At 43.5% G+C, this 17,207-nt stretch overlaps 1 protein-coding gene across 14 annotated transcripts in view; it reads right to left on the bottom strand.

The window, feature by feature from the left end:
• Positions 1-1,734: 1,734 nt before the first annotated feature.
• Positions 1,735-17,207, bottom strand: part of LOC135533097 (B-cell receptor CD22-like) — a 40,073-nt gene continuing 24,600 nt past the window's right edge. For 12 of the 14 annotated variants that reach the window (XM_064960491.1, XM_064960493.1, XM_064960488.1 and 9 more), the window contains 12 exons: positions 10,774-10,992; positions 10,304-10,636; positions 8,653-8,895; positions 8,344-8,445; positions 8,033-8,254; positions 7,587-7,919; positions 7,238-7,492; positions 6,622-6,885; positions 6,300-6,390; positions 6,073-6,124; positions 5,744-5,979; positions 1,735-2,146 (listed from right to left, as the gene is read on the bottom strand). In XM_064960491.1, the coding sequence (XP_064816563.1) occupies positions 2,065-2,146; positions 5,744-5,979; positions 6,073-6,124; positions 6,300-6,390; positions 6,622-6,885; positions 7,238-7,492; positions 7,587-7,919; positions 8,033-8,254; positions 8,344-8,445; positions 8,653-8,895; positions 10,304-10,636; positions 10,774-10,992 (2,432 nt within the window). In that variant the 3' untranslated portion in view covers positions 1,735-2,064. Of the gene's footprint in view, positions 2,147-3,429; positions 3,927-5,743; positions 5,980-6,072; positions 6,125-6,299; positions 6,391-6,621; positions 6,886-7,237; positions 7,493-7,586; positions 7,920-8,032; positions 8,255-8,343; positions 8,446-8,652; positions 8,896-10,303; positions 10,637-10,773; positions 10,993-17,207 lie in introns of all 14 variants that reach the window. The other 2 variants (XR_010454448.1, XM_064960501.1) reach the window with 2 other exon arrangements.

Genomic DNA, 17,207 nt, shown 5'->3' with positions numbered 1-17,207 from the left:
GGACCTTGAGGTTGCCTACTTCAGAAATATAACATACAAACATATATAGTTATATAAAATACAACTGGACCTTGAGGTTGCCTACTTCAGAAATATAACATATATATAGTTATATAAAATACAACTGGACCTTGAGGTTGCCTACTTCAGAAATATAACATACAAACATATATAGTTATATAAAATACAACTGGACCTTGAGGTTGCCTACTTCAGAAATATAACATACAAACATATATAGTTATATAAAATACAACTGGACCTTGAGGTTGCCTACTTCAGAAATATAACATACAAACATATATAGTTATATAAAATACAACTGGACCTTGAGGTTGCCTACTTCAGAAATATAACATACAAACATATATAGTTATATAAAATACAACTGGACCTTGAGGTTGCCTACTGTTATAAAAAATACAACTGGACCTTGAGGTTGCCTACTTCAGAAATATAACATACAAACATATATAGTTATATAAAATACAACTGGACCTTGAGGTTGCCTACTTCAGAAATATAACATACAAACATATATAGTTATATAAAATACAACTGGACCTTGAGGTTGCCTACTTCAGAAATATAACATACAAACATATATAGTTATATAAAATACAACTGGACCTTGAGGTTGCCTACTTCAGAAATATAACATACAAACATATATAGTTATATAAAATACAACTGGACCTTGAGGTTATATAAAATACAACTGGACCTTGCTACTTCAGAAATATAACATACAAACATATATAGTTATATAAAATACAACTGGACCTTGAGGTTGCCTACTTCAGAAATACAACATTTTGGGAAAAAGATGCTGTAATCAGAAATGTTTACAATAAAATAAAATGAATGTTAAGGTCCTACTTATTCATCATAGTTTAAAAGGCATAACTGACCCTAGATCCGAACTCCTACTCTAAGTGTGAATAGAGTAGTTCTGTGTGGCCTAGTTTGTACAGCATGGTGCATGGGTTCAATTCCTGCTTGTCACACCCTGACCATAGAGAGCCCTTGGTTCTCTGTGGCGTTGTAGGTTAGGGCATGACTAGGGGCTGTTCTAGTCTTTTCATTTATATGTTGGTGCTCTTCGTATGGTTCCAAATTAGAGGCAGCTGATGTTCGTTGTCTCTAATTGGGGATCATACTTAAGGGTTCCCTGTTTCCACCTGCTTTGTGGGATATTGTTTTGTGTTAGTGCTTTCAGCACCACGTAGTTCACGGTTGTTGTATGTTTCTTGTTTTTGGTTTAAGTTTCACTGCAAATAAATATGTGGAACCCAACTCACGCTGTGCCTTGGTCCGTCCATTTTAATGAGCGTGACACTGCTGGGACTACACATACGATACATGTATTTGAACATGGCTGTAATGACTGAGAGAATTTGGATAAAAGTGTCTGCTGGATGGAAAATATTATTACATACTATTATAAACTGGGTGGTTTGGGTTCTGGATGCTGATTGGCTGAAACAGCATTTCAGAAGCGTATACTGTATATCAGACAATATACCACGGGAATGATGCAAAAATACTTGTTTACTGTTCAATCTATGTTGGTAACCAGTTTATAATAGCAATAAGGTACCTCAGGGGATTGCAGCACGGCACATTCACTCAAGAACAGCCCTTAGCCGTGGTACAGTATATTGTCCATATACCACAAACCCCTGAAGTATGTTATTGCTCTTATAAACCTAAGCAATAAGGCCTGGAGGTGTGGTATATGGCCAATATACCACGGCTAAGGGCTGTTCTTGTGCACAATGTAACACTGAGTACTTGGATACAGCCCTTAGCCGTGGTATATTGGCCACATACCACAAACCCCCGATACAAGGTTTTATTTATATATATACAAGGCTTTTGTCAAACTTGTTCTGTTCATGTCTTCTTGTTTCTGGGTTTGTTGTATTCAGGTCTTCTTGGTTCTGGTTTTGTTTTGTTCAGTTCTTCCTGGTTCTGGGTTTGTGGTTCAGGGCATTTGTGTTCATGTCTTCTTGGTTCTGGGTTTGTTGTGTTCAGGTCTTCTTGGTTCTGGGTTTGTTATGTTCAAGTCTTCTTGGTTCTGGGTTTGTTGACTGTACTGTAGATCTCAGAGGCATCCACCTCAGCTGCTTGTGCTGCTGCTGGTCTGAGGAGAGAGAAACAGAAATGAAACAAAGGAACCCTGTATAGTGCACTACGTTTGATCAGGGCCTATAGTGCTCGGTCAAAAGTAGTGCACTAAATAGGGAATAGAGTGCCATAAGGAACTCATCACTCCCTCATTATAGTCATGTCATGGTAATTGTCTTGAGATGTCCATTTTTAGGTTGGTAGATTAAGGAAATGACATCACTAGTAGTCACGAGGGGTCAACTGTTTTGCATATTGATGACATATCCAACAATGAGCAGCAGCATATGAATGACCTTAATGCAGAATATGGTCACAGGGGGGCAGCAGTGAGGTGGTTACATTTCACAGCAGTTTATTGCAGATCCTCGTCCTGTTTATGGTATTGAGGCATGAATTATCTTAATGCAGAATATGCATTATTTATGACATCATCGTCTACTCCTCCAATGAGCACATGGCCGTAACTACATATGAGGACAGCAAATGTTTATTTTTTATAATAATAGCCTAATACATATACTGTACAGAAAAATAAAATTAATATTTATGAATAAATGAAAAGTAATAAAGAAATGAAAATCTAAATATTGCTCCCAGTGTTGTTCAAAGCTTATTTTCTTGATATGACTAACTGCTCCTGCCTCTTTGCGAACGATTGGAATCATGAACTGTGATTTGCTGGTTATGTTTGCCTGTTTGCCTGCTTGGCCCGGATCTTCGTCCCCGATTTGAGCACATTCACCATTCTCTCAAGTATCTAATTCCCCTTCTCGCTGAACAGGCCGAGGGCGATGTGAAACCAAATACCCCAACTAGCAGATTACTCTGCGGACAATCTGTTTGCGAGATGCCGAACAAAAGGCTTTAAAAAAAATCTATCTCGCAACTCCTGCCGCTTCTACAGACATCCACCAAACAAAAACATCACTCTCGAAGAATGACTGGTAAGTAGTCGCTCATAGACATGTCAGTCAGGTCGGGGGCATAGCTGCCAGCAGACATTTCTATTGCAGTAACACTGAAGGGGTCTGGTTAATATTACCTACACGGAACCCAAACCGGCTTCGCGCTATCGTGCATACATTTATTTTCTCCACCAACACCAAACGCGATCACGACACGCAGGTTAAAATATCAAAACAAATTACATTAATTTGGGGACAGGTCGAAAAGCATTAAACATGTATGGCAATTTGGCTAGTGAGCTTGCACTTGCTAGCTAATTTGTCCTATTTAGCCTGCTTGCTGTTGCTAGATAATTTGTCCTGGGATATAAACATTGAGTTGTTATTTTACCTGAAATGCACAATGTCCTCTACTCCGACAATTAATCCACACATAAACGGCCAACTGAATCATTTCTAGTCATCTCTCCTCCTTCCAGGCCTTTTCAGCTTTGAACTTATATGGTGATCGCATCTAAACTTTCATAGTATACCACGAAGACCGACAAAAAAGTTAGTCTTTCAATCACCCACGTGGGTATAACCAATGAGGAGATGGCACGTGGGTACCTGATTCTATAAACCAATGAGGAGACGCTCCTTGGCGTGCAGGTTCAGTGTGGGTGCTATAATTTTATAACATTGATTTCTACATTGATTTTGCGATGCTCGCACACACGACGTTTCCGGTCTGGTCAGCATGTTAGCCAGCTAGAAGGATGAAGTAAGAAGCTTACGTTAATGGAGCCAACCTCAGCAGGAGCAAACCATCCACTACTAAGTCCTTTACAGAGAACAGGCTACTGAGACAGACAGTGATGTGGGGGTCAGTGGAGAGGCTGAGGCAGGCTGCAATGCAGGTAGAAGTAGAGGAGACCGAGAGAGAGAGGAAGCAAGCAGAGAGAGAGGTTTTTACAGTGGTTCCCAAAATTGGGGTCAGGGTCCCATGTGGGGTCCCCTGAGAAAATCTGTACTAATCTAATCAAACACTTTAGGAACATAAAATAAATACATGTTTCAATATGAACATCTCCACAGCACCTATCTTCCATATATATATATATATATAAAGATATGTTTCAATATGAACATCTTCACAGCACCTATCTTCCCTATAGTTCTACATTATAATACTATCAACATGTAAACAATACAGTTCTAAAAATGTCACTTGTTTTTATTTCTTCTCTGATTAGTGTGTCAGTGTGAATCATTTCCAATATTTCCTCCTTTTCAGGTGTATAACATTACAACTGTATAGCTAATAGGTTATGTGTTTGTAGATGGACTGAGGTGAGAGAACCCTCAGCAGCCAAGGTGATAATGGACTGAGGTGAGATAACCCTCAGCAGCCAAGGTGATAATGGACTGAGGTGAGATAACCCTCAGCAGCCAAGGTGATAATGGACTGAGGTGAGATAAACCTCAGCAGCCAAGGTGATAATGGACTGAGGTGAGATAAACCTCAGCAGCCAAGGTGATAATGGACTGAGGTGAGATAACCCTCAGCAGCCAAGGTGATAATGGACTGAGGTGAGATAAACCTCAGCAGCCAAGGTGATAATGGACTGAGGTGAGATAACCCTCAGCAGCCAAGGTGATAATGAACTGAGGTGAGATAAACCTCAGCAGACAAGGTGATAATGGACTGAGGTGAGATAAACCTCAGCAGCCAAGGTGATAATGGACTGAGGTGAGATAACCCTCATCAGCCAAGGTGATAATGGACTGAGGTGAGATAAACCTCAGCAGACAAGGTGATAATGGACTGAGGTGAGATAACCCTCAGCACCCAAGATGATAATGGGCTGAGGTGAGATAACCCTCAGCAGACAAGGTGATAATGGACTGAGGTGAGATAAACCTCAGCAGACAAGGTGATAATGGACTGAGGTGAGATAAACCTCAGCAGACAAGGTGATAATGGACTGAGGTGAGATAACCCTCAGCAGCCAAGGTGATAATGGACTGAGGTGAGATAAAACTCAGCAGCCAAGGTGATAATGGACTGAGGTGAGATAAACCTCAGCAGCCAAGGTGATAATGGACTGAGGTGAGATAACCCTCATCAGCCAAGGTGATAATGGACTGAGATGAGATAACCCTCAGCAGCCAAGGTGATAATGGACTGAGGTGAGATAAACCTCAGCAGCCAAGGTGATAATGGACTGAGGTGAGATAAACCTCAGCAGCCAAGGTGATAATGGACTGAGGTGAGATAACCGTCAGCAGACAAGGTGATAATGGACTGAAGTGAGATAACCCTCAGCAGCCAAGGTGATAATGGACTGAGGTGAGATAAACCTCAGCAGCCAAGGTGATAATGGACTGAGGTGAGATAAACCTCAGCAGACAAGGTGATAATGGACTGAGGTGAGATAACCCTCAGCAGACAAGGTGATAATGGACTGAGGTGAGATAACCCTCAGCAGACAAGGTGATAATGGCTGGGGTAATTTTTGCTCGTTTTTTTCTGTTTTCCAAATACCATTTAAAAGTGTTTTAATTGTGTAGAAATGCAGTAAATGAGATTCAACTTTCCACCCCCCACCCCGCCCCCCCATCCAGATTTGGTTGTAAACAAGCAAACTTCTCCCTTAATGCTATATGTGTTCACAATGTTCTAGTATTGACTCTATGTTGCTGTAATGGCAGAATATGCTCACTGGGTGGCAGAACTGGGGAGGTTGAATTTCACAGCAGCGTATTGGACATCTTGGTCCTGTTTCTGTGGTTGATGCAGCTGGACGGTGGAGTACAGAGGCACTTCCTGGTTTTTGGAGCCAGAGAAGTGGACGCTGGCGTAGTGAACATCATCCTGGTTGTCTGTGTCAGCTGTCTGTGCTGCAGTAGAGGTCATGGCCATGTTTGAGATGTTGTCATACACTGGACTAGAGTCTCCCTGATGGAGAGAGAGGACAGACAACATGAGGAGTGGAAATGTTCCACAAAGAATACAGTCATCACAGTCTCCTTCTGATTCCATCAGACTCACCTGTCCATCATCTGATGTGTCTCTTGTGTTGGTGGGTTTGGAGGCCTTCTTCCTGTTTTGTACATGAATGAATGTATGAAGACATCAATCAATCAATTAATAAATTAAGTTACTTTTATTTATTTTGATTTAACCTTTATTTAAACGAGGCAAGTCAGTTAAGAACAAATTCAAATTTACAATGACTAAAGTGAAATTATATTAAAAAAATATGCAATCTCACTCACCTGAACCACATGAGTCCAGAGAGACAGAGGATGAGAACCAGAACAACCACTATGATTCCTACAGCTGCAGTCACAACTGAGGTTTGTTTCCCTATAATACAATAGGGATGATATGAGTACATGGCTTGCTCTTATAATCTAAAATCTAACACATTATAGAATATAAACACAATACGTGTTAATACTTCGGGATCTTATAAAACCTGTGACATCATAAGCCAACACATAATTATAAACCAAAGTGTAATCAGTCAAAACACAATGATTTAGATCAGCTTGAAACCTGTCAATTTGTATTGAAGTATTGAAGATGTAACTTTACCTGCTACAATGATCATCAGAGCTGTAGAGTTATTAGATGCTATTATATTCTCAGCCTCACAGTAATATTCTCCTCTGTCCTCAGAGATGATGTTAGTGATGTTGTAACTCTGTCCTGATGCTTTTGGTGAGGTTACGTTCTTCTTGTACCAGGTGTATTTGTCCACAGGTGGGTTGGCATCACTGCTGCAGGTCAGAGTCACTGAACTGCCCTCCACTAGTTCACCAGAGGGACTGACTGACACTGAGGTGTTCTTTGGGCCATCTGGTGTTGAAGATGACAGAACAAATAAGAACTCATATACCATGTAAGGAAGCAAGAGATGATGTAAATAAGTATAGATTAGTATATTACACTGACATGTAGAACCATGTATTACAGAGATGATGTAAATTAGTATAGATTAGTATATTACACTGACATGTAGAACCATGTATTAGAGAGATGATGTAAATTAGTAGAGATTAGTATATTACACTGACATGTAGAACCATGTATTAGAGAGATGATGTAAATTAGTAGAGATTAGTATATTACAGTGACATGTAGAACCATGTATTACAGAGATGATATCAATGACTTTCACTGTAGATATATCAACACCCCATGTACTCACATCTGACAGTGAGAGTCTCTTCTGGAGAGAGGATTCTCTCTAAGCCTTCTACAGCACAGGAGTAGTTTCCTGCATCCTCACTGCTGACTGGGTCTAGGATAAGGCTGTTATAACTGGTGATTGGGTTGGTCAGACTTTGTCCGTTCTTGTACCAGATGTAGGTGGGGTTGAGACCGACTGTACATTGGGTTCTACATCTCAGTGTGACCCACCCCCCCTCTGACACAGATGTAGGATCCATCTCCAACAGGATATCTAAGAGGAAACATCAGTCATATTTGACTCCAGACAGGCTTGTCATGTGATTAGACTTGTCCTATTACAGTAACAACTGTAGGTGAAGTATTACCTGTGACAGTCAACATCACACCAGGAAGACCAGAAAATCTCCCCTCCTTTGTTGTTATTAATCTGAATTTGTATTCAGCCGAGTCCTTCTCTGTCAGGTGTGTTATTGTCATGGTGTGGTGGTTCTCTGTGTTCCTATTGTACTCCACACGACCTGCAGACTCTGGATATGACCTGAGATCTACAGGGTGTTTCTGTGTAAACCAGAATGAACCTTGTTCTATGTAACTAGTGGGATGAGTGTAAGAGCAGGATATGTCCACTGTGGAGCCCTTCAAGACACAGATTCTCCTCTTGGTGTAAGTCACCCTCCAGCAGTTGTGACCCTGAACACCTGAAAATACATTAAATAGTTTTGTTCAGTAAATACCTTGAATTTTGCAAGTTGCCTTACTTTGTTATAAAGAAAGGTTAGCTACACATGATCCCAATAGAATCCAGACTCACACACTGCAGGAGAGCGGAGATCCTCATGGCCTTTAACAGCACAGGAGTAACTCTCTGTTTCAGAACTCCAGACAGAGTGTTGTTGGGAAGTGAGCCAATCAAGAGACTGTCCGTTCATGTACCAGATGTAGGTGGGGTTGTCAGTCAGAGTACAGCTAGTGGTGCTACAGGTCAGTGTTCTCTTCCATGCCTCTGTGCCAGGAGTCACCTTCACCTGCAGGTCTGAATGAGAGCATATAAAACACACTTTCTGGTTTCCTTCTGTAGTTGACACAATGACTCTACCAGACTTAAAGATCACACAGTCTAACCTGTGGGATATATGGTAGTGCAAGGCAGGTCCACGGATGGTATCAAGGAACAGATGCTTCTACTGGTGTAGGTCACCCTTAAGCAGCTCAGAGAAGAAGTATCTGGAACAAATGATGAAGCACATGATGATGATGATGATGACGGTGATGGTGATGATATTAGCTTATTTGTATGATTCTCAGTATGACTAACATGTTAGATAGTAATGAGCTATAGTTACTTATCAATCAGTAATCTGAATTGACTGAAAATATCAAGACTGTTTACCATAAGAGAGGAAATCTCTGGAGGTAAATCACAACACTCACCCACTGTGACTCCAGGAGAGCTGAGTTTGTCATGGCCTCTTAAGGCACAGGAGTAGCTGTCAGAACCTCCTCTACTGACTGAGTATTGATACTGGGGAGAGGAGTCAGAAAATAGATATTCTCCATTCTTGTACCAGATGTAGGTGGGGTTGGGGATGTCAATCAGAGTACAGGTGGTGATACATGTCAGTGTAACCCATGATCCTTCTGTCACTGTGCCAGGAGTCACCTTCACCTGCAGGTCTGAATGAAGAGAGATTAGCAACATAAAAGAACAAACCTCATCATTTCAACCTACTACAACTAGAGATAAAGTCGTGACAGTATATCATCATGTTCTGTAAGTGTAGTATTACCAGTATATCATATTGTTCTGTAAGTGTAGTATTACCAGTATATCATAATGTAAGTGTAGTATTACCAGTATATCATAATGATCTGTAAGTGTAGTATTACCAGTATATCATCATGTTCTGTAAGTGTAGTATTACCAGTATATCATCATGTTCTGTAAGTGTAGTATTACCAGTATATCATAATGTAAGTGTAGTATTACCAGTATATCATCATGTTCTGTAAGTGTAGTATTACCAGTATATCATCATGTTCTGTAAGTGTAGTATTACCAGTATATCATAATGTTCTGTAAGTGTAGTATTACCAGTATATCATAATGTAAGTGTAGTATTACCAGTATATCATCATGTTCTGTAAGTGTAGTATTACCAGTATATCATAATATTCTGTAAGTGTAGTATTACCAGTATATCATCATGTTCTGTAAGTGTAGTATTACCAGTATATCATAATATTCTGTAAGTGTAGTATTACCAGTATATCATAATGTTCTGTAAGTGTAGTATTACCAGTATATCATAATGTTCTGTAAGTGAAGTATTACCAGTATATCATAATGTAAGTGTAGTATTACCAGTATATCATAATGTTCTGTAAGTGTAGTATTACCAGTATATCATAATGTTCTGTAAGTGTAGTATTACCAGTATATCATAATGTTCTGTAAGTGTAGTATTACCAGTATATCATAATGTAAGTGTAGTATTACCAGTATATCATAATGTTCTGTAAGTGTAGTATTACCAGTATATCATAATGTTCTGTAAGTGTAGTATTACCAGTATATCATAATGTTCTGTAAGTGTAGTATTACCAGTATATCATCATGTTCTGTAAGTGCAGTATTACCAGTATATCATAATGTTCTGTAAGTGTAGTATTACCAGTATATCATAATGTAAGTGTAGTATTACCAGTATATCATAATGTTCTGTAAGTGTAGTATTACCAGTATATCATCATGTTCTGTAAGTGCAGTATTACCAGTATATCATAATGTTCTGTAAGTGTAGTATTACCCGTATATCATAATGTTCTGTAAGTGTAGTATTACCAGTATATCATAATGTTCTGTAAGTGTAGTATTACCAGTATATCATAATGTTCTGTAAGTGTAGTATTACCAGTATATCATAATGTTCTGTAAGTGTAGTATTACCAGTATATCATCATGTAAGTGTAGTATTACCAGTATATCATCATGTTCTGTAAGTGTAGTTTTACCAGTATATCATAATGTTCTGTAAGTGTAGTATAACCAGTATATCATAATGGTCTGTAAGTGTAGTATTACCTGTCACAGTCAGACTGGTTCCAGGGAAACTATGACCCCATTCAACGCTGTATGTTTTAAAAGTGAAGCGATACTCAGCTGTGTCCTCCTCTCTCAGATCTGAGATTCTCAGGGTGAAGGGACCTCTGTTTGTTCCAGTGTACTCCACACGACCTGCATACCCTGGGTCTCTGGTTAGGTTTTCAGGGGTCAACTTATCACTTCTAAACCAGAATGATGATTTGGTGTAATAATAACCAACATAAGTACAGGATATGTCAACTGTTGACCCCTTCAGGGCACAGATACTCCTATTGGTGTAATTCACTCTGCTGCATCTCTGACCCTGAACACCTGAAACACGGTGACATAACAAGAGGTCAACTGGATTCTATTCTCAGTTCTTTCTAGAAATGCTAAAAGTTCTCACAGTGAAATCAAAACACACACAGGTTAAACAGTATTACAATTTTAATGAAATAAACACTCACACACTGCCGGAGAGTGAAGATCCTCGTGGTCTTTTACAGCACAGAAGTAGCTGTCCACAGCTTCAGGGTAGACTGAGTAGTGTAAAGTGTTCTCAGTTACAACCTGTCCATTCTTGTACCAGATGTAGGTGGGGTTACCAGTCAGAGGACAGCTGGTGGTGCTACAGGTCAGTGTCGTCGACGTTGCCCGCCATGTAGGAGTCACCTTCACCTGCAGGTCTGGAGTAGACAACATCAACCTGAATCACCTGTTGTCTAGTGTCGTCACATGATGCAATACATTTACCCTGAAGAAGGTGATGTGGAAACGTTGGTGTTCTTTAAGCAACAAATGACTGGGAGGTTGTACATATGGAGTGTGACTCTCTTTGTTGTTACAGCTTCCAGTTTATTCTCCGTTAGTCAGCACACTGAATCATTTTCTGTTCGCCAGCTCATTATTTTTATTAGATTAATACAAATCAAGACAATTTCCAGACCTAAAGGAACAATGAAGATTAAAAAGAACATCAGACAATAGAATGTTACCTGTAACAGACAGAGTGACTCCAGGACTGGCAGTATATAGAATGTTACCTGTTACAGACAGTGACTCCAGGACTGGCAGTATATAGAATGTTACCTGTTACAGACAGAGTGACTCCAGGATTGGCAGTATATAGAATGTTACCTGTTACAGACAGAGTGACTCCAGGACTGCCAGTATATAGAATGTTACCTGTAACAGACAGTGACTCCAGGACTGGCAGTATATAGAATGTTACCTGTTACAGACAGTGACTCCAGGACTGGCAGTATATAGAATGTTACCTGTTACAGACAGAGTGACTCCAGGACTGCCAGGATATAGAATGTTACCTGTAACAGACAGAGTGACTCCAGGACTGCCAGTATATAGAATGTTACCTGTTACAGATAGAGTGACTCCAGGACTGCCAGTATATAGAATGTTACCTGTAACAGACAGAGTGTGTCAGGATTTGGCCAGGGTTGTTCCAGTTGTTTGTCAGTAGATGTCCCCATTGTGCTTTTTGTCCCTGTGTTTTTCCCTTGACCCCCATTATTGTTTGCACCTGTGTCTCGTTTCCCCTGATTGTATTTAAACCCTTTGTTTCCCTCAGTTCTGTGCTCTGTGTTTGTATGTTAGCACCCTGCCCTAGTGTTCTGTGTGCTCTTGTCGATTCCGGGTAACGTTCTTGTGGTATTCTGTTTTTTTGTTTTTGTTTAGTTTTGGTGAGTTTCTTTTTAGGTCTTTTTGTGTTTTTTCCTTCCACCTTTTGGATTTGCCATTTTTTATTTTTAGGATTTTTTCTTCATTAAATACACCGTCTTAAGTACTGCTGTGTCTGCCTCATCTTCTGGGTTCTGCTGTCTATTCGTGGCTCAGTTGGTTAAGTGACTGTTTCTCACTCCGGAGACCCAGGTTCGAAACCGGGTCCTGACAGAAACACAGAGCCAAAAATGAACCCAGAGGCAGCCAGTTCCCAGGACCTTTTGCCACGCTGTCCCACCACCAGGAGACTGTCCAACGCCACGAAGCCGCCCTGGTTCAGCAAGAGGCCTTAATGGCAAGACATTCTCATCTTCTGTCGGAGATGCTGACTTCCATTAAGCAAATGTCTGATCGACTTACCCCGGCAACAGTTCCCGTCCCAGTACCTCAAGTTCACGTACCCATGGCAGTTAACCCCCTGGCTGAACCTCGTCTTCCACCTCCCCAACGGTTCTCAGGTGATCCAAGTGCTTGTAAAGGGTTTCTCACTCAATGTTCTCTCTCCTTTGAGCTGCAACCCTCGTCGTTTCCCACCGACCGGTCTAAGATCGCATATATCATCACCCTGCTGTCGGAAAAAGCCCTGGCCTGGGCTACTGCTGTGTGGGATGCCCATAGTTCCTGCTGTGCCAGCTACTCTGCCTTTGCTGAGGAATTCAAACGAGTGTTTCAAGGCCCAAGCAGTGGTTCTGACTCAGCCAAACAGCTCCTGACTCTCCATCAAGGTTGGCGCAGCGTGACGGACTATGCCATCCAGTTCCGCACGGTGGCAGCAGCGAGTGGCTGGAACAACGAGGCGCTCACGGTGTGCTTTCTGAAAGGCCTTTCCGACACTATCCAAGATGAACTGGCCACTCGGGAACCACCGGACAATCTCGAGTCCCTGATCAAGTTGGCCTCACGCATTGACCAGCGTCTGAGAGAGAGAGAACTCAACCGTAGACCTCTAGCCCCTATCAGTCCCAGCTCCGAGTCCCCACCTTTATCATCACTGGCTCCACCGGAACCCATGCAGATTGGACGCATCTCCCAGGCTGAGAGAGACCGCCGGATGAGGGAGCGACGCTGTCTATATTGCGGCAAACCGGGCCATTTCCGTTCCACGTGTCCCGGGCTCCAGGGAAACGCTCTGTCCCGTACAGACCGGGGGAACTGTAACGGGAAACATAACCTCCTCCCATCCGTCCAACTCCCGTCTGCTCATTCCAGTCACCCTCTCCTGGGACAACCACAAGCTTCACCTTCAAGCCTTGGTAGACTCTGGAGCCGCAGGTAACTTCATGGATGGTGTCTGGGCGAAGGAGAATGGCGTTCCCTCTGAACCTCTAAGTGACCCCATGAGGGTTACTACATTGGATGGAAGCCCTTTGGGATCTGGACTTGTCACTCATGTCACTACCTCCTTGAGACTTTCAGTTTCACAACACCAGGAATTGATGAACTTTCATTTGATCTCCTGTTCCGAGTTCCCTCTCGTCCTTGGATACCCCTGGCTTCACAGCCATAACCCTCACATCGACTGGTCTGTGGGCACTATCAAGCAGTGGGGTCCTACGTGCCAAGCTACTTGTATTTTCCAGAATTCCCCGAGTTCTACTCCCGAGTCTTTAGAATCCATCGACCTGACCCGAGTTCCCGAGTGTTACCATGACCTCAAACTGGTGTTTAGCAAACAGAGGGCCACCATGCTACCACCCCATAGATCTTACGATTGCCCCATCGACCTGTTTCCGGGCACTTGCCCCCCAGGGGTCGGATCTTTTCCCTATCTCCACCCGAACGAGCTGCTATGGATACCTACATCAAGGACTCTCTGGAAGCAGGCCTCATGCGTCCATCCACCTCCCCGGCGGGAGCAGGGTTTTTCTTTGTGGCCAAGAAAGACGGTGGGTTACGTCCTTGCATCGACTACCGGGGACTCAATGACATAACCGTCCGTAACCGTTACCCGCTACCCCTTATGGCCACAGCCTTCGAGCTGCTCCAGGAAGCAGTTGTTTTCACTAAGCTTGACCTGCGGAACGCATACCATCTTGTGCGGATCAGACCTGGTGACGAGTGGAAGACCGCTTTCAACATGCCTACTGGTCACTATGAATACTTGGTGATGCCCTTCGGCCTGACCAACGCCCCAGCGGTGTTCCAAGCGCTCATAAACGATGTGCTTAGGGATATGCTTAACATATTTGTGTTCGTTTACTTGGATGACATCCTCATCTTTTCGAGCTCCCTTCAAGAACACACTAAGCATGTCAGACAAGTACTCAAACGCCTCCTGGACAGCCATCTGTACGTTAAGCCGGAAAAATGTGAATTCCATTCATCCCGAGTACAATTCCTGGGATTTGTAGTGGAACCCGGTCGAATCCAAATGGACCCTAGGAAGGTAGGGGCGGTAGCGGATTGGCCCACCCCCAAATCCGTTAAGGATGTTCAGCGTTTCCTGGGCTTCACAAACTTTTACCGCAAGTTCATCAAGAACTTCAGTTTGGTGGCAGCTCCTCTCTCAGCTTTAACCAAAGGTGGCAATGCAAGGTTTTTTGGGGAAGAGAAGCTGAGACGGCCTTCCAAGGACTCAAGCAGCGCATCCTCTCTGCTCCCATCCTGATACTACCGACTACGGATGAACCATTTGTGGTGGAGGTAGACGCATCAGAGGTTGGTGTCGGAGCTGTCCTGTCTCAGAGGGGTGAAGACAAGAAGCTTCATCCGTGCGCTTTCTTCTCACACCGGCTTACCCCGACTGAGAGGAACTACGATGTGGGGATCGTGAACTCCTAGCGGTTAAGATGGCATTGAAGGAATGGAGACACTGGCTCGAGGGGGCTTCTCACCCGTTTCAAGTGCTTACGGACCACAAAAATCTGGAGTATATCCAGCAGGCGAAGCGATTGAACTCTAGACAAGCTAGATGGTCTCTTTTCTTCAATCGATTCCAGTTTATCCTCACCTATCGGCCCGGGTCGAAGAATCTCAAACCGGATGCCCTGTCCCGAGTCTACGCTCCTGCCATTCGAGATGACACGGACATGCCTGTCCTTCCTGCTGCTAAGATTGTGGCTCCGATCTCGTGGCAAGTTGAGGATACCGTGAGACGTGCTCAAGCTAGCGAACCGGACCCTAAAGGAGGCCCTGCCAATCGGTTGTTTGTCCCCAAGGCAGTGAGGACTCAGGTCCTTCTGTGGGGGCACTCCTCTCGCCTCACCTGTCATCCGGGCGTAGGTCGCACCTTGGAGTTCATCCAGCGTAAGTTCTGGTGGCCTACCATAAGAGAAGACGTTGCCACTTTCGTCAATGCCTGCCCCGTGTGCTGCCAGGGCAAATCTTCTCACCTCCGCCCTCAAGGACTCCTTCACCCTTTACCTGTTCCCCACAGACCCTGGTCCCATATCTCATTGGACTTTATTACTGGACTTCCTCCATCCCATGGCAATACTACTATCCTAGTCATAATCGACAGGTTTTCAAAGGCGGCCAGGTTCGTCCCTCTGACTAAGTTACCTTCTGCCAAGGAAACGGCTGAGTTGGTAATTAATCATGTGTTCCGAGTCTTCGGCATTCCTCAAGATGTGGTTTCTGACAGAGGTCCCCAGTTCGCCTCAAGGTTTTGGAAGGCCTTCTGCCAACTCATGGGGGCTTCTGCCAGTCTATCTTCAGGGTACCATCCGGAGTCCAACGGCCAAACAGAGAGGATGAATCAAGAGCTGGAAACCACCCTCCGATGTATGACTCGTGACAACCCGTCCACATGGTCATCCTTTATTGTTTGGGCCGAATACGCGCACAACACCTTGCGCTCCTCCTCCACTGGTATGTCCCCGCACGAGTGTCAGTTTGGCTATGCTCCTTCATTGTTCCCGGACCAGGAGGCAGAAGTCAGTGTGCCTTCAGCCTTGAGATTCGTCAGACGCTGTCGGCTTATGTGGAGGAAGACCCGTCTTAATCTGATGCGTTCCTCACAGAGGTATCAACAACAAGCCAACAGACGTCGCCGTCCCGGGCCTATCCTGCGCCCCGGCCAGAGAGTCTGGCTCTCCACAAGAGACTTACCTCTACGGGTGGAGTCTCGCAAGCTGTCCCAAAAATACATCGGTCCCTTCAAGGTTGCCAGGAGAGTTAACCCAGTTTCTTATCGCCTACACTTACCCAGATCCCTTAAGATTAATCCCACATTTCATGTGTCTTTGTTAAAACCTGTTGTTTTTTCTCCCCTTGTCCCGGCAGACAGACCTCCCCTCCGCCTCGTGTCATTGGAGGCCAGCCGGCTTATACCGTCCACCGGATACTGGATTCCCGCCGGGTGCAGCGGTCCTGGCAGTATCTGGTGGACTGGGAAGGCTACGGTCCTGAGGAGCGCTCCTGGGTTCCTGCCAAAGACATCCTGGACCCTGACCTCATTCGTCAGTTCAGGGTCCTCCACCCTGAGAGAGCTGGTAGGAACGTCAGGAGCCGTTCCTAGGGGGGGGATTCTGTCAGGATTTGGCCAGGGTTGTTCCAGTTGTTTGTCAGTAGATGTCCCCATTGTGCTTTTTGTCCCTGTGTTTTTCCCTTGACCCCCATTATTGTTTGCACCTGTGTCTCGTTTCCCCTGATTGTATTTAAACCCTTTGTTTCCCTCAGTTCTGTGCTCTGTGTTTGTATGTTAGCACCCTGCCCTAGTGTTCTGTGTGCTCTTGTCGATTCCGGGTAACGTTCTTGTGGTATTCTGTTTTTTTGTTTTTGTTTAGTTTTGGTGAGTTTCTTTTTAGGTCTTTTTGTGTTTTTTCCTTCCACCTTTTGGATTTGCCATTTTTTATTTTTAGGATTTTTTCTTCATTAAATACACCGTCTTAAGTACTGCTGTGTCTGCCTCATCTTCTGGGTTCTGCTGTCTATTCGTGGCTCAGTTGGTTAAGTGACTGTTTCTCACTCCGGAGACCCAGGTTCGAAACCGGGTCCTGACAGAGTGACTCCAGGACTGCCAGTATATGGAATGTTACCTGTTACAGACAGTGACTCCAGGACTGCCAGTATATAGAATGGTACCTGTTACAGACAGAGTGACTCCAGGACTGCCAGGATATAGAATGTTACCTGTAACAGACAGAGTGACTCCAGGACTGCCAGTATATAGAATGTTACCTGTTACAGACAGAGTGACTCCAGGACTGCCAGTATATAG

Source organism: Oncorhynchus masou, unplaced genomic scaffold, assembly GCF_036934945.1.
Source record: "Oncorhynchus masou masou isolate Uvic2021 unplaced genomic scaffold, UVic_Omas_1.1 unplaced_scaffold_2215, whole genome shotgun sequence".
Classification (NCBI taxonomy): Eukaryota; Metazoa; Chordata; class Actinopteri; order Salmoniformes; family Salmonidae; genus Oncorhynchus; species Oncorhynchus masou.
Note: the sequence above shows the minus strand (reverse complement) of the source record. Positions and strands in the feature narration are given on the sequence as shown.